Source organism: Musca vetustissima, unplaced genomic scaffold (assembly GCF_032173495.1).
Source record: "Musca vetustissima isolate MV318-11 ecotype Yass unplaced genomic scaffold, APGP_CSIRO_Mvet_v1 utg744, whole genome shotgun sequence".
In the NCBI taxonomy this organism is placed as follows: Eukaryota; Metazoa; Arthropoda; class Insecta; order Diptera; family Muscidae; genus Musca; species Musca vetustissima.
This window is the reverse complement of record NW_026888268.1, coordinates 391,559-416,014: the sequence shown is the minus strand read 5'-3', so window position 1 is coordinate 416,014 and position 24,456 is coordinate 391,559. Positions and strand designations below refer to the sequence as shown.

At 36.6% G+C, this 24,456-nt stretch overlaps 11 protein-coding genes across 11 annotated transcripts in view; 5 read left to right on the top strand and 6 right to left on the bottom strand.

Moving 5' to 3' along the window:
• LOC133336064 (enhancer of split m7 protein) overlaps window positions 1–24,456 on the bottom strand; it is a 378,459-nt gene that overhangs the window by 10,296 nt on the left and 343,707 nt on the right. The gene's annotated exons all lie outside the window — the stretch shown is intronic.
• LOC133336080 (enhancer of split m5 protein-like) lies at window positions 2,807–3,397 on the top strand. Its single transcript, XM_061544377.1, has one exon. It carries the CDS (start codon window positions 2,867–2,869, stop codon window positions 3,395–3,397), a length of 531 nt encoding a protein of 176 aa, XP_061400361.1. The 5' UTR covers window positions 2,807–2,866.
• Window positions 5,044–5,710, top strand: LOC133336076 (enhancer of split m5 protein-like). The gene has a single exon (XM_061544373.1). The coding sequence runs from the start codon at window positions 5,070–5,072 to the stop codon at window positions 5,586–5,588; it is 519 nt and encodes a 172-aa protein (XP_061400357.1). The 5' UTR covers window positions 5,044–5,069; the 3' UTR covers window positions 5,589–5,710.
• LOC133336079 (enhancer of split m5 protein-like) lies at window positions 6,861–7,425 on the top strand. The gene has a single exon (XM_061544376.1). It carries the CDS (start codon window positions 6,903–6,905, stop codon window positions 7,419–7,421), a length of 519 nt encoding a protein of 172 aa, XP_061400360.1. The 5' UTR covers window positions 6,861–6,902; the 3' UTR covers window positions 7,422–7,425.
• Window positions 8,756–9,325, top strand: LOC133336070 (enhancer of split m5 protein-like). Its single transcript, XM_061544367.1, has one exon. The coding sequence runs from the start codon at window positions 8,786–8,788 to the stop codon at window positions 9,302–9,304; it is 519 nt and encodes a 172-aa protein (XP_061400351.1). The 5' UTR covers window positions 8,756–8,785; the 3' UTR covers window positions 9,305–9,325.
• On the top strand, window positions 10,604–11,178 carry LOC133336077 (enhancer of split m5 protein-like). Its single transcript, XM_061544374.1, has one exon. It carries the CDS (start codon window positions 10,646–10,648, stop codon window positions 11,156–11,158), a length of 513 nt encoding a protein of 170 aa, XP_061400358.1. The 5' UTR covers window positions 10,604–10,645; the 3' UTR covers window positions 11,159–11,178.
• Window positions 12,482–13,025, bottom strand: LOC133336074 (enhancer of split m5 protein-like). Its single transcript, XM_061544370.1, has one exon. It carries the CDS (start codon window positions 12,998–13,000, stop codon window positions 12,482–12,484), a length of 519 nt encoding a protein of 172 aa, XP_061400354.1. The 5' UTR covers window positions 13,001–13,025.
• On the bottom strand, window positions 14,481–15,047 carry LOC133336081 (enhancer of split m5 protein-like). Its single transcript, XM_061544378.1, has one exon. It carries the CDS (start codon window positions 15,001–15,003, stop codon window positions 14,485–14,487), a length of 519 nt encoding a protein of 172 aa, XP_061400362.1. The 5' UTR covers window positions 15,004–15,047; the 3' UTR covers window positions 14,481–14,484.
• On the bottom strand, window positions 17,083–17,643 carry LOC133336086 (enhancer of split m5 protein-like). Its single transcript, XM_061544382.1, has one exon. The coding sequence runs from the start codon at window positions 17,603–17,605 to the stop codon at window positions 17,087–17,089; it is 519 nt and encodes a 172-aa protein (XP_061400366.1). The 5' UTR covers window positions 17,606–17,643; the 3' UTR covers window positions 17,083–17,086.
• LOC133336082 (enhancer of split m5 protein-like) lies at window positions 19,003–19,570 on the bottom strand. The gene has a single exon (XM_061544379.1). It carries the CDS (start codon window positions 19,523–19,525, stop codon window positions 19,007–19,009), a length of 519 nt encoding a protein of 172 aa, XP_061400363.1. The 5' UTR covers window positions 19,526–19,570; the 3' UTR covers window positions 19,003–19,006.
• LOC133336087 (enhancer of split m5 protein-like) lies at window positions 21,601–22,156 on the bottom strand. The gene has a single exon (XM_061544384.1). It carries the CDS (start codon window positions 22,121–22,123, stop codon window positions 21,605–21,607), a length of 519 nt encoding a protein of 172 aa, XP_061400368.1. The 5' UTR covers window positions 22,124–22,156; the 3' UTR covers window positions 21,601–21,604.

Sequence of the window (24,456 nt, the reverse complement as noted above, 5' to 3'; positions counted from 1 at the left end):
ACTTTATGCTAACCCCACAGCAAGAGTGTGTGTGTTGCTGGTCTTGTGCTATTCTTCGCTGTTCTGCTCAATGAATTTGAGGTTATTACTCTGGGTCTTGTGCTGTTTCGGCGTGTTGTGGCCCCCTTGATTTTGACTGCCAATCTATAATTAATTAAAAATATACATCATTCTTAAGTGATTCGTTTGTGTGTGTGTATATTTGGTAGGGGGAGGGAGGCAGATATAAAGGAGGTTGGTCACTCTGACTGCAGGCTTTTCGTACGTTCCTATTTGTTGTATCAGGTGTATTGGCCTTGTGTTTGGAGGCTCACAAAACCGTGCCACAAAAAGCCTCGGCCACGTGTATGGCACGTTTATTTCCAATCAAGCTGCCACGTGAGGCGTTGGTCAACCCCCACCTTTAATTTATTGTTTGCTGCAGTTTTTTCTTTTTGTTTTACTCCATATATTCTATTAATAATTTTCGTATTATAGCACGTGTTTGGAGCTTCCGCCGCGAACTATATAGGAAATAACAATTTGTAATGACAAATTGTAAAATCCGCATTGCGGGAAGTTTTGAAAACCAATTCCATTAAAAACGGGAGTGTGTCGCAAGTGTTTTCGAGAATAGTCTTTTAATGAGTTTGCCTAATTGCAATCTATTGTCTATATAGCGCGGTTGGAGGTTTAAAATGGTGTTCCTATGTATAATTTCTAATGATATAGCGATCAATATCACTAAACTTAAATTTGAGAATTCGTCCCATTTTTGTGTGGACGAATTAAACAAATAAAAACATTTTTATATTGCGTGCTAAAGGATCTGGATACCCAATATACCCCAGAACCAATAAGAGATGACGGTATTGAGTGTATACAACTAGCCAAGATGAGGTCAGAATATCAATCAATCGGCTGCGTTTGACATTTCTGCAAAATTAATACGACTATGCAGAATAACTTTAACTGGCATAAGGTCAGCAGTTATAGTCGGAAAGGACCTCTCAGACCCCTTCAATACCGAGCGAGGGTTCAGAGAAGATGACAACCTGTCGTGTGACCTTTTTAACATCGAACTGGAAAAGGTCAAACGAGAGTCACATTTGCCTCTTGTTTGACCAGAAATGAAACTATGTGCCTACCCTGATGACTTCGACATAATGGGTCGAACATTGCGAGCGGTAATAGGCACCTTTAAACAAATTGAGAAGAGTCAAAGTGCGTCTGGCAGTAAATGGTGAGAAGACCAGGCTGATGGTATCAACGCGCAAGAGATCCAGTGGACTTAGACCAACTGTGGAACTTAAAAACTACTGCTTTGATGTAGTGAGAGATTTAATTTACCTCGGTACCGCCATAAACAAAACCAATGACAAAACCTACTGAGTGTTCACGCAGAATGAGATCGCCGAGATGGAAAGATCCAGTGGAAGATAACATATCGAAACATGGTCTTCGAAATTCGAAAAACTGCACACAAGATCGATGCGTCTGGAAATCTTTGCTAAGCTCGGCTTATAGAACAAACGTTCTGTATTGTTACCGCTAAGTGAGGAGATACGCATTTTTATTTTGCTAGGAGATCAGAAGGGCTTCGCAACATGGCATCCAGTAGTGAATGAAATAAGTTGGATTCCTCAAGGATCAAGTGTTGTGAGTAAGAGTTGATGAGACGATGTCTGAACACCGATTAGACACGACACGAGTGTCCCAAAAGCAGGAGTACTAGGAAGCCTGTGCAGATGCACAGAAGACACAATTGTCGCGTTATAGCAAGTTTCTTTAAAAATCGGGTCTTCCGAGTAAGAACTGATGAGATGTCTGAAAAGGCGTGCCTCAAAGATCACTGCTGGGACAATTAATCTATGATATACCGGAGCCAAATGATGATGTGATATTAAAATTTTGAGGCACTTCGAATACATTGTGGAAAGAAGACTGACGGTGATCATGAAATCACTTCACAACTACTTTAAAAATTGTGACTTAATCTCTATGTTGAAATCTAAATCTATCTATGCTGGATTTTGCAGACGACGGATTTTGGGCTTTGTAGAACAGTTACGACGATCTCCATTTCAGGTCTGATGTCTTCGTAATGAAAAAAGGTTCAAACCTTCCAGGAAAGAAGATAACATGATAAGAATAAAACTTGTCTTAATTTAAGCTGAAGAACGAGTAACTGTTACCAACTTCAGCTCAAATGAAAGATATGGAACGGATTGGAGGATATTGGTAGCATGTATGAGTAAAAAGTCAGCAATAAGCAGAGATTTGCGCAGAGATGGTTTTATTCCAACATGGACACATATTACATGTATTTATGTCGATGATGCAGAATAAGTAGAAAACAGATTGATTTTCGTACTGAATCATATCTCTTTTTTATGTCAAAACATTGAACAGTGTTAAACTTTCTTCCTAAATCGCCTTCATTACGGCTTATCTGTTTTCTTTTGGACAACACTGCTTAAATCACAACTCATATTACTAATGAACAAATTTGAACCTGTCCATATCATTTAATTTCACATGTTCAAAAGTGATTGTGTCACCCCACATGCAATGTCCTCACGTTTAGCACACTCTTATCACAACAACAATTCTCAGTCGGGCGATGTTTACCAAGAGAAGAAATTTTCCCACGTTCTGTGGCAACTGGCCGTTACAAAAATCACCAGGGTGGAATACAGATGTTCCAAAAATATAAGGGTTGATACAACCACAATTCGGTGAGTGAGTGAATGTGCGTGTGTAATATTATCCAACCAACTGTGGTCAGGGTATAAAAGCCGAATGGTACGAGCGATCAGACATCATTCTCATTACAACCTTCCTTGTGAACACATCACAAAAAATACACAAAATACCCAACACAAAAATGGCTCCTCAAATGGAATTCGTCTCCAAGACTCAACACTACCTTAAAGTCAAGAAACCTCAATTGGAACGTGAAAGACGTGCCCGCATCAACAAATGTTTGGATACCCTCAAAGTTTTGGTAGCCGATTTACAAGGCAATGGCAATATCTTGCGCATGGATAAAACTGAAATGTTGGAATCAGTTGTGAGCTATATGAAGACCCAGGTACGCAAATCAAAAGTTCCTGCTACTCCCATTGTACCCATGGATTCATTTCGTCATGGTTATATGAATGCTGTCAATGAAGTTTCCCGTGTTATGGCTGCCACACCCGGCATAAATGTCCAACTGGGCAAAGCTGTTATGACTCATTTGGGTTGTGCTTACAATCGTTTGTCGGCCAGTCCAGTTGCACCTGTTCAAAAGTGCGAAGAACGTGATATCTATTCGGCTGCTCCAATGTCTCCTGCTTCTTCGGGTTATCACAGTGATGAAGAAAGTTCACCATCCACTTCACCAGCTCCTGCTTCTTTGTGGCGTCCCTGGTAGATTTTCTACAAAGAACAAAACTATATCTACCCTGCACATGGAACTGAAAAGCTTTAAGTGGAATAATCAACAAAAAAGACTGCAATATTTTACATACATCAACTGTGATCGCCATTATTTAATTTTAAGAAAACTTTTTTTATTGATTTTAAATTAGTACAAAAAAAAAACGATGCTTTATTATTTGTTTAACAAATTTTTACTTTAATTAGAAAAAAATATATATTAATTTTTAAAAAGAAAAATATCGGATTATTTTTTATTTGTCAATGGGGATGCAAAAATATGGGTTCTAGAGGTCTTCATATAGACGATCAATAGAGTAATACTGTAATGAAAAAACAATCTCCTATTCTTCTATTAGGAGTTTTTTTGTTCACTAAAAGAAATGTCTTCACATAGAAGACATTTTCCTTTAGAAGGCCAAAAGGTTCCGTTGCAGAAAGTCGAATAGACTATCTTAAAAAAATCAGAGATCATCTTGTGGAAGTACTTCCTTTAAAGGTTATAGACCATTTTGATTATAGAAGACCTTTATGGTTTTCATATTAAAATCATCAAAGATTTTCATGTATAAGAACTCAAATGTATTGATAGTGAAGACCGAACTTAAAGTTTTTCACATAGAAGACCTCTAAGGATGAGGATGCCCCAGCTCAAAAAAGGCGTATAAAAGCGAACCAACTGATGGTTAACGCAGAAAGGAAAAGCCACAAGTTCGGTGGAAAGATCATGTTGAAGACAACATTTCGGAACATGGCCTTTCTAATTGGGAGGACAGCGCACAAAACCGACGCGTTTGGAAATCTTTTCTTTAAGCTTGGCTTATGGAACAAATGTTCTGTCACAAGCCAGCTAAGTAACAAGTAAGTAAGACCTCAAGGGCTTAATATAGAAAACGAAACGACTTCTTATGGAAGATAAAAAAAGTACACTTACAGGATCAAAAATACCAACCAGATCTTCTTATAGAAGATCAAAGAGATCGTCTTCTTGATTATCAAAAGTTCTTCGTATATTTACTAACAAATCGCCTTTAGAAAACCAAAAAAGGCTTTCGTATTAACATTTTCTACATTTATAGAAGAACAAAAATATCTTATATAATGACGATAAGGACTTATTACAAAACTGGATGCTTAAAACTTTTATATGGCCCAAATGCCCGTAAAATGCCAAAAGTTTTTCTCATGGGATAATAGAAGGATGAGCTTCCAATTTATCAGATTTTGAAAAATCCCTTGTTCTCCGTAAATTAAACGAAGTATTCCAATTGCTAACAAGCAGTGCAGCTTTTCTTCCCACCCCACATCACCGTGCATACATTCTCACAGGCATCTAAGCATAACATTAATTATTAATACCAAATCAAAGGAAATGGAAAACAAATTCTTATTATCATCATCGACCTCAGCCGTTCCACACTCTCTACACGTTCTATAATCCATCTGCTGAACGTTCCCACGATCTGAACACACATGCTAGCACGAACATTTTCCCATCAACCAGCCAGCAAATTTTAGGGGTTGTTTTGAACCTTGCACAATGACACTCGGAGAGAATTTCCAACCACCTTTGACTTTGGAATATAAAAGGTCGATACTGCCAGCAAATAGACATCATTCTCACTACAACCTCACAGAGAAACACATCTCAAAAACACCACACAAAAATGGCTCCTCAAATGGAATTTGTCTCCAAGACTCAACATTATCTTAAGGTCAAGAAACCTCAATTGGAACGTGAAAGACGTGCTCGCATTAACAAGTGTTTGGATAACCTCAAAGAATTGGTTGCCGAATTTCAAGGCAATGACAACATTTTGCATATGGATAAAGCAGAAATGTTGGAAACTGCAGTCAAATTCATCAAGACTCAAGTACGCAAACCAAAAGTTCCTGTTGCTCCCGCAGTACCAATGGATTCTTTCCGTCATGGCTATATGAATGCTGTCAACGAAGTTTCCCGAGTTATGGCTGCCACTCCGGGCATGAATGTCCAATTGGGCAAAGCTGTTATGATTCATTTGGGTTCAGAATACAACCGTTTATCGGAGGTCCCCACTCCAGTTCAAACTGAAGAAATCTGTTCACCACCCATGTCTCCTGCATCATCCGGTTATCACAGTGATGAGGATATTTCACCAGCCGCATCACCAGCTCCCACTAAACCTGTATGGCGTCCTTGGTAGATTACTGAAATCAACTACCATTGAAAAAATATATTTAAGAGCTTTAACTGCAATATTCGACAACTGTGGTGCTGTGATATCCATCAACTACTCAACTGTGGTAATCAAACCCTTAGATTTAAGATAAAATTAAGGATTAAAAAAACTGAAAGCTTTATAATTTGTTAAACAAATTCACAATTACATTCAAAATATATAAAAAATATTTTTAAAACTAAATTTTAATGACTATTATTTTTATCAAATCCGAGGAAGGTTTAAATATTGAACTGGGAAGGGTTTCTTGGATTTTGGATTTCAATATCAATAATTTTATGCCAAGAAATAAATATTTATTTTGTTAAATTTCGAATGCAGACAATAATGTAGCGTCCATTTCTTGCTCAGCATAGACATTTTAAATTTCGACTCTTCAAGGTATGATACCTACATCTGTAGTGCAATAAAAATTTTAGGAAGTATCACTAACTCTCTGTAGTCAAATTTTAAATTGTTATTGTACTTCTCGGAACTAAAGCAACAACGACATCAGTCCACACAAATTTATTACAATAATGGCATCAATATTTGCAGTAGCTAAATTATTGTTGTAGATTATGTGATTACGAAAATATGTAAATCTGCAGTCGATCCATAACCTGACGCTCTAATAAATTCCGAATGTATATTCGATATTATTATATTTAGTTATTATTAATGGGCGAATATTTTAAAATTTCTATATTTTATTAATGTATGTCTGATGTGCTCTTCATCGCAAATGAGAATGTCATTTCAAAAATACTTTCATAATCAAATATCTAGGAAAATAGCCTTTCGATCAATGCCTTAGTCATAAAATTAATTGTCACACATACAAAACCCAATGCGATTAGGTGTGTAATTCTTAAAGGATATTAAATAACCAACTTCTAACAATCATAACTCGCTGGCTCTATGATGACAAACGTAACCGACATTCCCACGATTCTAAGACAACAACAGTTGTATAGTCCTGCAATTGTCTTAAAGGAATCTCAGAAAAACAACAACGACAAAGAATTGTAAACACTGGCCTCATCCGTTACACACTCTCACCACGTACTATTATCCATCTGCTCAACGTTCCCACGATCTGAAACACAGGCTAGCAACTAGAATTTCCCAACAACCAGCTACAGAATTTAGGGGTTGTTATCACCTTGCATGGGTGTCAGTAAGAATTTCCATCAGCCTTGGTTGTCGGGGTATAAAAGGTCGATCGAGGCAGTAGTTAGACATCATTCCCATTCCAACCTCACACAGAAACACATATCAAAAACACCACACACAAAAATGGCACCTCAAATGGAATTTGTCTCCAAGACTCAACATTACCTTAAGGTCAAGAAACCTCAATTGGAACGTGAAAGACGTGCTCGCATCAACAAGTGTTTGGATACCCTCAAAGAATTGGTTGCCGAATTTCAAGGCAATGACAGCATTTTGCATATGGATAAAGCAGAAATGTTGGAAACTGCCGTCAAATTCATCAAGACTCAAGTACGCAAAGCAAAAGTTCCTGCTACTCCCATTGTACCCATGGATTCATTCCGTCATGGTTATATGAATGCTGTCAACGAAGTTTCCCGTGTTATGGCTGCCACTCCTGGCATGAATGTCCAATTGGGCAAAGCTGTTATGACTCACCTGGGCTGTGAATACAATCGTTTATCAGAGGTTCCCACTCCTGCTCAAACTGAAAAAATCTGTTCACCACCCATGTCTCCTGCATCATCCGGTTATCACAGTGATGAAGATATTTCACCAGCCGCATCACCAGCTCCCTCCACACCAGTATGGCGTCCTTGGTAGATTACCGAAACCAACTATCATTAGAAAAATATATTCATGAGCTGTAACTGCAATATTCAATAACTGGATGCTGTGATATCTATCAATAACTCAACTGTGATAACCAACTCCTTAGATTTAAGATAAAATTAAGAATTAAAAAAAATTGGAAAGCTTTATAATTTGTTAAACAAATTCACAACTATATTTCAAATATAAAAAAAAATCAATTTAAAACTAAATTTCTATGTCTATTATTTTTATCAAAACTGGGGAAGGGTTTGGTTTATATATTGAAATGAGGAAGGGCTTCATAGATGTTGATTTTCAATATTTTTATGGCGAAAATGTTAATATTGTTAAATTATGGATGTATAAAGCTAATATTGGAATGTATGCTCAGCAGTCGAATTCTCGAGTCCTTATAATATGATACCTAGTACAAATAAGGTTATTGGGAATATATGGGTAACATTATAGTAAAACAAATAGGCAACCCCTGCAGTACCCATTGGAACTGAAGCAACTACTATAATTACGTCAGTTCCAAACAAATTAAATAGTCTCTCCACTGTCTACAGTAAAAAAATTAGTGTTCCATATAATGTGGTTATTTGTAGTCGATCCATTATTGATCAAGGTTTTCGATTTGTTCCTATACCATTTAATGACTTCTAGTTGCTTTATAACAAAACGCTCTGAAAAAATCGTAATAAAATATGTAAAGGAATATAGTCTGTTATATATATTTTATTATTATTGGGCGAAAATTTTAATTGGATCATGTCTCAAGTGCACATTATTAATAAAATGTTTTCTTAACCAAATGCCTGCAGTCAATGGGAGCCTGACAAATTTATGTGATATATTAAATTATATGCCTTAGTCTTAAATAATTATCTTATAAATTCCCATACTAACCGAACTCAAAGAAAAGATGTCTTTAATTGTTAAAGGATATTCAATAAAGACAAACAACTTCTTAAAATCATATCTATTATTTTTATGATGACAACGATTTTCAGCATTCCCACACTTCTGAGACAACAACAGTTGTATAGTCCTGCAATTGTCTTAAAGGAATCTCAGAAAAACAACAACAAGTATTGTAAACACTGGCCTCATCCGTTCCACACTCTCACCACGTACTATCCATCTGTTCAACGTTCCCACGATCTAGAACACAGACTATCAGCCAGAATTTCCCAACAACCAGCTAAAGAATTTAGGGGTTGTTTTCATTTTGCACGGGTGTCAGTAAAATTTTCCAACCAACCTTGTTTGACAACTCCGGGGTATAAAAGGTCGATCGAGGCAAAAGTTAGACATCATTCTCATTACAACCTCACAGAGAAACACATCTCAAACTAACACCACACACAAAAATGGCACCTCAAATGGAATTTGTCTCCAAGACTCAACATTACCTTAAAGTCAAGAAACCTCAATTGGAACGTGAAAGACGTGCCCGCATCAACAAGTGTTTGGATACTCTCAAAGAATTGGTTGCCGAATTTCAAGGCAATGACAGCATTTTGCATATGGATAAAGCAGAAATGTTGGAAACTGCCGTCAAATTCATCAAGACCCAAGTACGCAAACCAAAAGCTCCTGTTGTTCCCACTGTACCCATGGATTCATTCCGTCATGGTTATATGAATGCAGTCAATGAAGTTTCCCGTGTAATGGCTGCCACTCCTGGCATGAATGTCCAATTGGGCAAAGCTGTTATGATTCACTTGGGATGTGAATACAATCGTTTATCAGAAGCTACTACCCCAGTTCAAACTGAAGAAATCTGCTCAGCACCCATGTCTCCTGCATCATCCGGTTATCACAGTGATGAGGATATTTCACCAGCCGCATCACCAGCTCCATCTACTCCTGTCTGGCGTCCATGGTAGATATTTGAAACCAACTACCTTTGGGAACATATTCAAGAATAGGAACTGCAATATTCGACAACTGCGAGCTGTGATATACATCAACTACTCAACTGTGATAATCAAACAATTAGATTTAAGATACGACTAAGAATTGAAAAAGAAATTTTAAAAAGCTTTACAATTTGTTAAACAAATTCGCAATTATATTCTAAATATATAAAAATACATATTTATAAAACAAAATCGTATTTGTTATTATTTTTATTGATGCTGGGGGCAATTTTAGATATTAACATACAATAAAATTAATTTCATAACAAGATGTTGATATATTGATCTTCAGTGTCAATTTCAAGAGGGAATATATCTTAACTTTAATACACAAAAAATAAACCAGGATCGTCAGTAGTGCTATTTTGAATTACCGATAATTATCGATAACTGCTAATAAATATATCTTTATGCCTTTCCTACAGATATGAAGAGATTGAAATTAGTTTTAATTTTTACATGAAAAAATATGTGTTCTAATTTCACCTATATCTTTCGCTAACGCCAATAATAGTTATAAAATTTCACTACAGATGCGAGGTTCAGAAAGATACGTTATAATTTGTATTTTTACATCAAGACTATCTACACACATCGACCGAAATGAAGTATGGCCTCAGTCAGTACTATCGAATTTTTATTCGATTCTTTGCATTGGAGATAATACATGCATGAAAACATTAATCTTACATAGGGTTCTTCAGTGTCATTTAAATTCATAGAAGTGAATTATACTACGAATATCTTCATTCTTGCTAAGAATTTTAGAATGAAATTTCATTCATGGAGGATAGCCCAACTAATTGGTATAACCTATAAAATTATAAATAATAAACCAAGGAGTAGGTTTAAAACAGTATTCCTTCATAACAACCCACACATAATTGACGGGCAGCGATCATTGTCCTGAAATCTTAAACCAATAAAGAAAACCAAAGACAATGCTTTCAGAAATTCCCACACTTCTAAGAGAACAGTTGTTGCTACATTTCCTTTCAACATCTTACAGGATAGTACAAAACAACAACAAGTTTTTGTAAACACTGGCCTCATCCGTTACACACTCTCACCACGTACTATTATCCATCTGCTCAACGTTCCCACGATCTGAAACACAGGCTTTCAACTAGAATTTTCCAACAACCAGGTAAATAATTTAGGGGTTGTTATCACCATGCATTGATGGCAGTAAGCATTTCCAAACAACCTAGTTTTCAGGGGTATAAAAGGTTGATCAAGGCAGTAGTTGGACATCATTCCCATTACAACTTCCAAGAGAAACACATCTCAAAAACACCACACACAAAAATGGCACCTCAAATGGAATTTGTCTCCAAGACTCAACATTACCGCAGAGTCAAGAAACCTCAATTGGAACGTGAACGACGTGCCCGAATCAACAAGTGTTTGGATACCCTCAAAGAATTGGTTGCCGAATTTCAAGGCAATGACAGCATTTTGCATATGGATAAAGCTGAAATGTTGGAAACTGCAGTCAAATTTATCAAGACTCAAGTACGCAAACCAAAAAATTCTCCAGTCATACCCATGGATTCATTCCGTCATGGTTATATGAATGCTGTCAATGAAGTTTCTCGTGTTATGGCTGCTACTCCTGGCATGAATGTCCAATTGGGCAAAGCTGTTATGATTCACTTGGGTTGTGAATACAATCGTTTGTCTGAAATAACTACACTAACTCAGACTGAAGAAATCTGCTCTGCTCCCATGTCTCCTGCATCATCCGGTTATCACAGTGATGAGGATATTTCACCAGCCGCATCACCAGCTCCCTCAACACCAGTATGGCGTCCTTGGTAGATTACTGAAACCAACTACCACTGGAAGAGATTTAGCTGCAATATTCGACAACCCTCATGCTGTGATATACATCAATAACTCAACTGTGATAACCTACTCTTTAGATTTAAGATATAATTAAGATTTAAACAAAAAATTTAAAGCTTTATAATTTGTTAAACAAATTCACAATTATATTCTGATTATAAAAGAAAATATTTTTAAAACACAACTACAGTCTTTTATTTTCCCTAAAAATTTGCTAGTATATATCCTCAATGTATTCCAATTGAGGAGACATTTTTGTGTGGTGTGTCCAACACTGGCTCGATGGACCTTTGGAACCAGTTTGTTTAGAAATTCTTGCTCCATCAAAGCAAGGTGAAAACAAACCCTAAAATTGCTGGATGGTTGTTTGCAAGTTCTAGTTCATCGCCTGTGTTCCAGATCGTGGGATGGATAATAGTACGTGGTGAGAGTGTGGAATGGATGAGGCCAGTGTTTACAATACTTTGACGTTGTTGTTGTTTTTCTGAGATTCTTTTAAGACGATTGCAGGACTATGTAACTGTTGTTGTCTCAGAAGTGTGGGAATGTAGGTTACGATTGTCGACATAGAGTTATGATTACAAGAAGTTGTGTATATTTATTTAATATCCTATAAGAATTTAGAACACTGTCTCTGTGCGTTAGATTTGTTTGGGATTTTTTTGAAAAAATTTAAATTATGGCTAATTTAAATTTATTTTATGGCTAAGACCACGATTCCATCAATCATGTCAATTTATTAATTATTTTTTCATTTATGTTAAAATGCACTTGATATTGAGGACAGAATATAGGAATAATTACAATACGTTTTCTGCGTTCTGGACCAATATCTTTATCGTTGTTGATTCAATTTTTTTCAGAATATACTCAAGCATTTAACACTAATCCTTCAATATTATTTAATGGAGTACAGGTTTTGGTATCGTAATATCAGAATCTATGCTGATAATGCGTCTACTAAGCGGAGCTTCCATAAATGGAGGCTAAATTCTTTACTGCATCCATACTTTTGGTATTGAAAGCCAGCATAACCCCTTCCAATTTCAATATTAAAATCCCTCCTTTTCATAACAATAATAGGCATTCAAATTTAGTTTTAAAAATATTTTCTCTTATATATTTGGAATATAGTTGGGAATTTGTTTAACAAATTATAAAGCTTTTCAGAATAATTTTTTTTTAATTCTTAATTTTATCTTAAATCTAAAGTGTTGGTTATCACAGTTGAGTAGTTGATGGATATCACAGCATCGCAGTTGTTAAATATTTCTAATGGTAGTTGGTTTTACTAATCTACCAAGGACGCCATACTGGTGTAGATGGAGCTGGTGATGCGGCTGGTGAAATGTCCTCATCACTGTGATAACCGGATGATGCAGGAGACATGGGTGCTGAGCAGATGTTTTCAGTTTGAACTGAAGTAGAGACCTCTGATAAACGATTGTATTCCGAACCCAAGTGAATCATTACAGCTTTGCCTAATTGGACATTCATGCCAGGAGTAGCAGCCATAACACGAGAAACTTCATTGACAGCATTCATATAACCATGACGGAAAGAATCCATTGGTACTGCTGCAGTAACAGGGACTTTCGGTTTGCGTACTTGAGTCTTGATGAATTTGACTGCAGTTTCCAACATTTCAGCTTTATCCATGTGCAAAATTGAATCGTTGCCTTGGAATTCGGCAACCAATTCTTTGAGAGTATCCAAACACTTGTTGATGCGAGCACGTCTTTCACGTTCCAATTGAGGTTTCTTGACTTTGAGGTAATGTTGAGTCTTGGACACAAATTCCATTTGAGGAGCCATTTTTGTGTGGTGTTTTTGAGATGTTTTTCTCTGTGAGGTTGTAATGGGAATGATGTCTAACTACTGCCTCGATCGACCTTTTATACCTCGACAACCAAGGCTGATGGAAATTCTTACTGACACCCATGCAAGGTGATAACAACCCCTAAATTCTTTAGCTAGTTGTTGGGAAATTCTAGTTGATAGCCTGTGTTTCAGATCGTGGGAACGTTGAGCAGATGGATAATAGTACGTGGTGAGAGTGTGTAACGGATGGGGCCAGTGTTTACAAAGACTTGTTGTTGTTTTGTGCTATCCTGTAAGATATTAAAAGGATGTGTAACAACAACTGTTCTCTTAGAAGTGTGGGAATTTCTGAAAGCATTGTCTTTTGTAAGAATCGTCAAGATTACAATAAGCTGGTTTTCTTTATTAGTTTAAGATCGCAGGACAATGATCGCTACCCGTCAATTATGTGTGGGTTGTTAAAAACGAATATTGTTTGAACATACTCCTTGGTTTACTATTTATAGTTTTATAGGTTATGCCAATTAGTTAAGCTAACTTCCATGACTGCAATTTAATTATAAACTTTTTGGCAAGAATGCAGATATTCATTACATTTCGGTATTAAATATGATGAGATATATTTAAAATTCACAGTTTAAAAGACACTGAATACTTTATTGCATGAAATATCTCCAATGCAAAGAATTGAATAATAATTCTATAATACTGACCGATGCCGTACTTCACTTCGGTTAATGTTTGCAGTTAGTCTTCATGTAGAAATACAAATTATAACGTATCTTTTCGAAAGTCCTTCAATCTCTTAGTTTTGGATAAAATATTACAACCTGCAATCTGTAGTGCAATTCTGTAACTATTTATGGCGCTACCGACAAATATAGCTGCAATTAAAACACAATTGGTTCATGTAAAAAATAAAATTAATGCCAATTTCTTCATATCTGTCCGTAGGGCTTAACGACATCTATGTTAACCGTTATGACAATTATTGTTAATTCTGCCGTTAAACGGTATCATAATAGCAATACTGACGATTATGACTTATATTTGCGTGTATTAAAGTTGATTGATGTATATTGCCTTGAGAAATCGATACTTATGATGCATCCCATAAACAAGCTTTCTAAAAAAGTTGGTTCTGTTACGAACAGTAGTAATACACATTTTTCTATGAAATTAATTTTATTGTAAGTTAATACCTAACATTTCCACCCCCCCACCGCCATTAATAAAAATACTAAAAAATACGATTTTGTTTAAAAAATATTTTCTGTTATATATTTAGAACATACAGGCAAATTTGGTTAACAAATTGTAAAGCTATTTAAAATTTCTTTTTTAATTCTTAGTCGTATCTTAAATCTAATTGTTTGATTATCACAGTTGAGTAGTTGATGTATATCACAGCACGCAGTTGTAGAATATTGTAGTTCCGATTGTTGAATATGTTTCCAATGGTAGTTGGTTTCGAATGTCTACCATGGACGCCATACTGTTGTTGAGGGAGCTGGTGATGCGGCTGGTGAAATATCTTCATCACTGTGATAACCGGATGATGCAGGAGACATGGGTGGTGAACAGATTTTTTCAGTTTGGACTGCAGTGGGTATCTCTGATAAAAGATTGTATTCGCAGCCCAAGTGAATCATAACAGCTTTGCCCAATTGGACATTCATGCCCGGAGTGGCAGCCATAACTCGCGAAACTTCATTGACAGCGTTCATATAGCCGTGGCGGAATGAATCCATGGGTGCAATGGGTGTAGCAGTTACTTTTGGTTTGCGAACTTGTGTCTTGATGAATTTGACGGCAGTTTCCAACATTTCTGCTTTATCCATTTGCAAAATGCTGTCATTGCCTTGGAATTCGGCAACCAATTCTTTGAGAGTATCCAAACACTTGTTGATGCGAGCACGTCTTTCACGTTCCAATTGAGGTTTCTTGACTTTGAGGTAATGTTGAGTCTTGGAGACAAATTCCATTTGAGGTGCCATTTTTGTATGTGGTGTTTTTGAGATGTGTTTCTCTGTGAGGTTGTAATGAGAATGATGTCTAACTACTGCCTCGATCGACCTTTTATACCCAGACAAGGTGATTGGAATTTTTCTTGTGCACTCATGTATAGTACGAACAACCCCTAAATTCTGTAGCTGGTTGTTGGGAAATTCTAGTTGATAGCCTGTGTTTTCAGATCGTGGGAACGCTGAGCAGATGAATGTTAGTACGTGGTGCGAGTGTGTTATGTCTGAGGTCGGTGATTATAAGAATTTTGTTGTTATAATTCCTTCATATCCTTTAAGAGGGTGCAGGACAATACAACTGTCATTGTCTTCGAAGTGTGGGAATTTTGTGAAATGCTCGTGTTTTGGAATGTGGGGTCCTTAATTACTTTGCATTACTACAACAATTTTTCTCCAGTTTTTGAATGAACCCTTTAATTGTAGGAAGTGTGCTAGTCATTAAATCTAAATGAAAGGTATTGTAATTTAAATATGTGGAAATATGTGAAATGTTATACAGAGGGAAATAATAATAAGAAACATGCAATAATTAGAGACATATTTTCATGATAGATGGGGATGTTGTTTTTGAGGCAATAACCATTGGTCGAAAAATTAGCTCAGTGGAAGAAGATTAAGCGCTCCTTCTCCAACTCTCTCTATGAATCGGATTTCGAATTTCTTCCGAATCCATCGTATTATCCAGTGCTGAACCCATCGACTTTTTCATATTTGCTAAAATATGGTCGCCAAAATTGGGGCCTACATTGAATAATTGAGGGTTCTTGGGGGGTGAATAACATTTTTGTATTAATCTTTAACATAGGCTCATGTTTTGGTATAGGCTAATATAACGGTTCTGCAATTTTTGAATATTTTATCGCAATTTCGAACATAAGTGGTTAAAATTTAGCAGTTCGTGTTCAGGGAAAGGGAAAGGGAAAGATACCTTTGTTAAAAATATACAGGTTCATGATTTGACATCGTCCATCTCGTCCGAAGTGTCACTAATTTAGCATTTCGGTTTATTGGTGGTTAGATAACTTTTCCGCAAAAATTGTCTGCATATCCGATCCCGTCCACTGTAGATATTTTCAAAGTCGTAAGAGCATTTCCAACCGGAGTGGCAGTAATTTTTTAATCATGATTTTTTGTTGGGCAAGAAACTTCTTTGTACAGAATTACCAATAAAGGTCCAGGATTTGGTACATCCCCTATATGAAGGTCCCGCTCCATTTTAAATATATTGGTGGTTCCAGCTTCCATGTGATATTGCTATCTTAAAGCTAATGAATAGATTATCCTAGTGTTATATCACATTTAGATTGCATTAAATCCATCAGCGAAAATTTTAATAATTCCTTCAATTAAGGATCGACCGCCACATCGCTCATTTGCTCCAAGACCGCCATAAATCAATAAAAATCGATTTTGCAGAAAATAAATTTGTAGTTTCGAGAGTTAAGAGATACTTGTACACAACATGAATTCTGATATGGTAAAAAATTCTCCATCATTTTTAATTTTAACACTTTTTGATTTATGCTGGTTTTGCATGAAATGAGCTATATTTGCGTACTTAGATGATAACTTATATCCTGCAAGTATTGTTTATATGTTCAGAGTCCTCAGATATAATGACAAGCTATGTAGTACCCAATTCTTTCTAGACCCTTTCATACATTAATTAGCTATCATACTTCCGATGAATACAGTTTCAAGAAAAAGGAAATTGCCTACCTTATTGATTCCATGGTTTAACAATACAAATATTACCTTATATAGGAAGATATATATCTACAAACATTCTATTTAGAAACTCTTTGATTCTTTAATTTGTAGAACTTCCCAAGTAATAATAAAAATGAAAGACATTTGTTTTTTGTTTAAATATATCTTTTATATTTTAAATATAATTGTGAATTTGTTTAACAAATTTTAAAGCTTTTGAGAATTGTTTTTTTATCATAATTTTATCTTAAATCTAAAGTGTTGGTTATCACAGATGATTAGTTATCACAGCATCGCAGTTGTCAAATATTACAGTTCATTTTCATTGATAGTTGGTTTTAGTAATCTACCAAGGACGCCATACTGGTGTTGAGGGAGCTGGTGATGCGGCTGGTGAAATATCCTCATCACTGTGATAACCGGATGATGCAGGAGACATGGGTGCTGAGCAGATTTCTTCAGTTTGAACTGGAGTGGGTAGCTCTGATAAACGATTGTATTCCGAACCCAAGTGAATCATAACAGCTTTGCCCAATTGGACATTCATACCAGGAGTGGCAGCCATAACACGGGAAACTTCATTGACTGCATTCATATAACCATGACGGAATGAATCCATGGGTACAGTGGGAGAAACAGTAGCTTTTGGTTTGCGTACTTGGGTCTTGATGAATTTGACGGCAGTTTCCAACATTTCAGCTTTATCCATTTGCAAAATGCTGTCATTGCCTTGGAATTCGGCAACTAATTCTTTGAGGGTATCCAAACACTTGTTGATGCGGGCACGTCTTTCACGTTCCAATTGAGGTTTTTTGACCTTAAGGTAATGTTGAGTCTTGGAGACAAATTCCATTTGAGGTGCCATTTTTGTGTTTGGTGTTTTTAAGATGTGTTTCTCTGTGAGGTTGTGATGAGAATGATGTCTAACTACTGCCTCGATCGACCTTTTATACCCCGACAACCAAGGCTGTTGGGAATTCTTACTGAAACCCATGCAAGGTGATAACAACCCCTAAATTCTGTAGCTGGTTGTTGTAAATTTCTAGTTGATAGCCTGTGTTTCAGATCGTGGGAACGTTGAGCAGATGGATAATAGTACGTGGTGAGAGTGTGTAACGGATGAGGCCAGTGTTTACAATACTTTGACGTTGTTGTTGTTTTTCTGAGATTCCTTTAAGACAATTGCAGGACTATACAACTGTTGTTGTCTGAGAAGTGTGGGAATGTTGGAAATCGTTGTCATCATATATAAATAATAGATATGATTGTAAGAAGTTGTTTGCCTTTATGGAATATCCTTTAACAATTAAAAACATAGTTTCTTGGAGTTCGTTTAATGTGGAAATTTATGAGGTTATTTGTTAAGACTAAGGCATATAATTTCATTTATTATGCCAATTTGTATGTCATCCATTGACTGCAGACATTTTTTAAGAAGACATTTTATTAATAACATTCTCACTTGTGATAAAGTGTATTTTTGATACATGCTTGAATAAAAATATCGCCCATATATAATAATAACTAATATATAACAGACTATATTCTTTATATATATTTTATTAGGAATTTATCAGATCATTTTGTTATGAAATAACTAGAAGTCATTAAGTGGTCTAGGAAAAAAAAAAACGTAAACCTAGCGCACTTATGGATTGACTACAGATAATCACTTAATATACAATACAACTTTATTTACTGCAAACATTGTAGTGCTTATTTAAGTTATTTGGAACTGATGTCATTATAGTTGTTGCTTCAGTTCCAATGGATAATGCAGGGATCGCTTGTTTGTTTTAGTATAATGTTATATATTGCCATTATATTTCCAATAATCGTATTTGGACTACAGGTGTATCATACTATGAGGAACCGAGAATCCTATTGCTGAGTATAGATTTCAGAAATTACTTTCAGCATCCCTAATTTAACAATATCAACTTTTTCGCCATAAAAATATTGAAATTCAACATCTATGAAGCCCTTCCCCATTTCTATATATAAATCCTTCCCCAGTTTTGATAAAAATAATAGACATTGGAATTTTTTTTAAATTGATTTTTTTTTATATTTTGAATATAGTTGTGAATTTGTTTAACAAATTATAAAGCTTTTCCAAATGGTTTTTTAATTCGTAATTTTATCTTATATCTAAAGTGTTGGTTATCACAGTTGAATTATTGATGGATATCACAGCATCCAGTTGTCGAATATTGCAGTTAGAGCTCTTGAATATATTTTTCTAATGGTAGTTGGTTTTACTAATCTACCAAGGACGCCATACTGGTGTTGAGGGAGCTGGTGATGCGGCTGGTGAAATATCCTCATCACTGTGATAACCGGACGATGCAGGAGACATGGGTGGTGAACAGATTTTTTCAGTTTGAACTGGAGTCGGTATCTCTGATAAATGCTTGTATTCCGAACCCAAGTGAATCATAACAGCTTTGCCCAATTGGAAATTCATGCCAGGAGTAGCAGCCATAACACGGGAAACTTCATTGACAGCATTCATATAGCCGTGACGGAATGAATCCATGGGTACAATGGGTATGGCAGGAACTTTTGGTTTGCGTACTTCTGTCTTGATAAATTTAACTGCAGTTTCCAGCATTTCTGCTTTATCCATGTGCAAAATTGAATCGTTGCCCTGGAATTCAGCAACCAATTCTTTGAGGGTATCCAAACACTTGTTGATTCGGGCACGTCGTTCACGTTCCAATTGAGGTTTCTTGACTTTGAGGTAATGTTGAGTCTTGGAGACAAATTCCATTTGAGGTGCCATTTTTTGTGTGTGGTGTTTTCGAGATGTGTTTCTCTTGAAAGTTGTAATGAGAATGATGTCCGACTACTGCCTCGATCAACCTTTTATACCCAGTCGAGTGATTGGAATTTTTCCTTCTGCTCTCTTGTAAAAAACAACCCCTAAATTCTATAGCTGGTTGTTTGGAAATTCTAGAAGTTAGCCTGCGTTTCCAAATCGTGGGAACGTTGAACAGATGAATGTTAGTACGTGTAGAGAGTGTGTAATGTCTGAGGTCGACGATTATAAGAATTTTGTTGTTATAATTCCTTCATATCCTTTAAGAGAGTGTAGGACAATGCAACTGCTGCTGTCATCTAAGTGTGGGAATTTTTTGAAATGTTTGTGTTTTGGAATGTGGAGTCCTTAATTTATTTTTCATTATAAAAATACAATTGAAGTTAAGAATTTTTTAGAATCCTTTATTGTTGTTGGTGGTGCTGTGCTATTCATTAAAAAAATAACTGAAAATAAAATCATTGAATGCTCAACGATAGTTTCATACAATTGTTATGTTGATACCCATTCCACGAGCTAAGTCGTGTGTCCAGAATACTTCGACCTCGTGACGTTTAGTATACGTTCTAATTAGGTAAATTTTAGTCCTGGATTGACATTAATGAGGGGGCATATCGCTGATGCCTGGTGATTTTGATTTTGAGGCAATCACCATAAGCTCCAATGAAAACAACTAAGTATTCATTTCTCAAAACTTTGCATCGTGGCACATTATGAGAAGTTGTATAATTTCGACTATTTCGTGTTTGCTATATAAATGATCGCCGAAATTGAATCCTACATTGAATCATTGTGGGTTCTTGGAGGGTGAACAACATTTTTGTATAAATCTTCAACATAGGGTCATTTTTTCGTACAGCCCCAATATATAGAGTCTGCCATTTTTCGATATTTTGATATCATTTTAACAGAAGTTCTTGTTATTTAGCATTTCGGATTCATGGCATTTCGTCTAAAATGTCCTTAATTTAGCATTTCGGTTTTGTCGGTGGATAGCCCACTTTTCCGTAAAAATTGTCTGCATATCTGGCCCCGTCCACTTTAGATATTTTCAAAGTCATAAGAGCATTTCCAACCGGAGTGGCTGTAATTTTTTAATCAGTATTTCAAAACAAAAACTTCTTTGCACATATCAAGATCTGGCTATATTTTAAATATATTGGTGGTTCCCGTTTCCATGTGATATGACTATATAAAATCTAATGAATAGGTTATCCGAGTTAAAGTTTTGAGAAATATTCCTGCAATCAGGTTTTATATGACCGAACCTAGTGTTATGTGGCATTTAGAGTGCATTAAATCCATCAGCGAAAACTTTAATAATTCCATCAATTAAGGATCGACCGTCAGATCGAAAATGTTTTTTGGTTAGTTATTTTTAGTTTAGTTATTGAATAACAAGGAACCGATAAACTTCTAAAGCTTCTCAATATGGGTGAGAAAGAAATATTTATTTGGATTTCTTTTATACAATGATATCTGATATGGCGAACAATTTTGCGTCATTAACCCAAAATTAACGATTTTCGATTTATGCAGGAAATGCGCGATATATGCATACTTAGATTATAACTTCTATCCTGCAAGTATTGTATGTGTGTTGAGGGTCCTAAGGTTTAATGACAAGCTATGTAGTATTCAATTCTTTCTAGACCCTTTCATACATTAATTAGTTATCAAACTTCCGATGATTATAGATTCAGGTAAAAAGGAATGGGCATGCCTTATTGAATCCATAGCTTAACAACAAAAATAATACCCTTTATAGAAACATTGGTATCCATGACCATTCAAATTTTGAAACTCTTTGATTTTTTTAATTTGAAGAATGAAAGACATTTGATTTTTGTTTAAATATATCTTTTATATATTAAATATATTTGTGAATTTGTTTAACAAATTTTAAAGCTTTCCAGAATTGTTTTTTTTAATCATAATTTTATCTTAAACCTAAAGTTTCGGTTATCACAGATGATTAGTTATCACAGCATCGCAGTTGTCAAATATTACAGTTCTTTTTCATTGGTAGTTGGTTTCAGTAATCTACCAAGGACGCCATACTGGTGTTGAGGGAGCTGGTGATGCGGCTGGTGAAATATCCTCATCACTGTGATAACCGGATGATGCAGGAGACATGGGTGCTGAGCAGATTTCTTCACTTTGAACTGGAGTGGGTAGCTCTGATAAACGGTTGTATTCCGAACCCAAGTGAATCATAACAGCTTTGCCCAATTGGAAATTCATGCCAGGAGTAGCAGCCATAACTCGGGAAACTTCATTGACAGCATTCATATAGCCGTGACGGAATGAGTCAATGGGTACAATTGGAGTAGCAGGAACTTTTGGTTTGCGTACTTGAGTCTTGATGAATTTGACTGCAGTTTCCAACATTTCAGCTTTATCCATATGCAAAATGCTGTCATTGCCTTGGAATACAGCAACCAATTCTTTGAGGGTATCCAAACTCTTGTTAATGCGGGCACGTCGTTCACGTTCCAATTGAGGTTTCTTCACCTTGAGGTAATGTTGAGTCTTGGAGACAAATTCCATTTGAGGTGCCATTTTTGTGTGTGGTGTTAGTTTGAGATGTGTTTCTCTTGGAGGTTGTCATGAGAATGATGTCCGACTAATTGACTTTGACTTTGATAATTGCCATTTATTTAGATAATTATTTCATGGTACAGTATACTTAATGGCTACAGTATAAAATTAAACTTAAAATCTATTTCTCCTATGCCATATGGCTTACAATGAAGGAGACTACGAACTATTTTATATCTAGCGCCGCATTTGGAATGCTAGGCGAGTCTTTTAAACAAACTAGTACTTATACATACTCTTCAAACTTTACGTGCCTTAAAAATTTAAAAAATAGGCCAACCTTAAATTAACTTAAAACTATCTTAAAACTAAAAATAAATTTATGTACAATTTCTTTTTATTGAGCTGTGCTATATACAGGCTCAATATCGGCGTCAAATCTATGGTACCTCCGATGATAGTACATCAGACGACCTTCTTCGTCGTAGAGGATTCCTCCGTTTCGCAGCTTCAGCAAAGCTGCAGGAGGGAGGTGTTTCCTTCTAAGTATGGAGTGGAGTTCCTCGTTGCACTCCAGGTATCGCTCCACTATTCCATTTTCCACAAGCTGACTCCTTTCCAAGAAGTTGAGGGCATAATTCATCATGCAGACATCGATTCGGTTGAAGTCGATTGCATTGTAGATGTTCCTATTAGCCGGACGTCTATATATCCCATTGTTATCTAGTGTTGGTCTCATTCCTACGCATGATGCCAATATATTTCTCTCCCATATTCTAATCCTTTCCATCTGGGCAGACGATATATCTGCCCACGCTGCAAAGGAGTAGGTGATGATGGGACGAATCACTTGCTTGTATATTAGCAACTTTACCTCCGAAGAAAGGCCTCCTCTCATTCGAAAGAGTCTTTGATAGGCAAAGTTCATCTTTTTGGCCTTTGAAAGCACATAATCCACATGGCGACAGAAGTCGAACCTTTCGTGCAGGATGATTCCCAGATATTTCATCCTGTCTGACACTCCAATGAATTCATTACCAACCTTTATAGTTGGAATGTATTTTCTGAAGCTCTTTGCAGTGGACTTGGGTTTGCCCTTGAAAACCACAGTTACACACTTTCCAACATTGAGTTTGAGTCCCCATTTGTTGAAGTAGTTGTGAAGTGTTTCCATGTACACATTCAATCTCCTTTCCACAGTGCTTCCAAAACGGCCTCGTAGCGCAAGTAGCACATCATCGGCGTACGTCAATAGCAGTCCTCTTTCAGGCGGCTCCGGTATGTCGCATACGAACAGGTTGTATAGAACTGGTCCTAGCAGTGATCCCTGTGGTACCCCTGCTTTGACCGTTCGCTGTTCCGACATCTTATCTTCCACTCTCACACGGAATACTCGATCCTTCAGAAAACTTGCCACCATACGACAAGTTTGAGGATCGAATCCGAGCGTCGAATGTTTTGCTCGAAATCCAAACTGGCAATCTCTAAGGATTTTCCTTTCCTCAATAACCCGGTTGATGCGTCGCAGAATAAAATGCTCCAGTAATTTCCCAAAGGGCGATAGTAGGGAAATTGGTCTGTAGCTTCCGCGCAAAGACGCATCTGCACCAGGCTTCGGGATTGGTACAACAAGTGCCTCCTTCCATGCTATTGGAAAATAGCCAATGTTGAGGCAGTGATTAAATAGTACCGTCAGGAAAATTAATATGGCTTCTCCTGCTTTCTTCACAGCAATGTCTGGGATTTTGTCCATCCCACACGACTTCTTCGGAGCACGGCGTGCTATTGCAGACCCGACCATGTCTGGGTCTATGAGTCCTTTTTCTACCCATCTAGGTCCATCGTTAATTGCAGATGCATCCGCCTTGAATTCGCTGCAGAAATTAACGAGTGGTGCATCGTTATACAAATCTTCCACCGCAGTGCTGACATTGTAAAGACCGACCCCTTGTGTCGGTTATGTTTCCTCCCCAGTTGGTGTGTTTGGCGTTCAGATCACATCCAATTATAATTTCTTCGGTGGTGCTCATGTGACCCACCTGGTCGAGATCCGCTGGGTTCAGCACTTCTTGAGGTCGTTGATACATTGCCAGTATCACAATACTTGAGCCATCGCGCATCCATATCCTTGCTCCACAGGATTCAATTTGGCCAGTGTTCACAAAAATCTCTTCCGATTTTATTGAACTCCTGATTAATATACCGGTACCACCGCCAGTGCGACCTTGTCTGCACTGCTTGTAGAATTTGTATCCATCGATGACGAAACGATGCCTCTCCGTCAGCTTGTGTTCAGCCAGTAGTAGGATGTCTGGCTGGTGATGCTTCATAAATATATGAAGATATGTCCGACT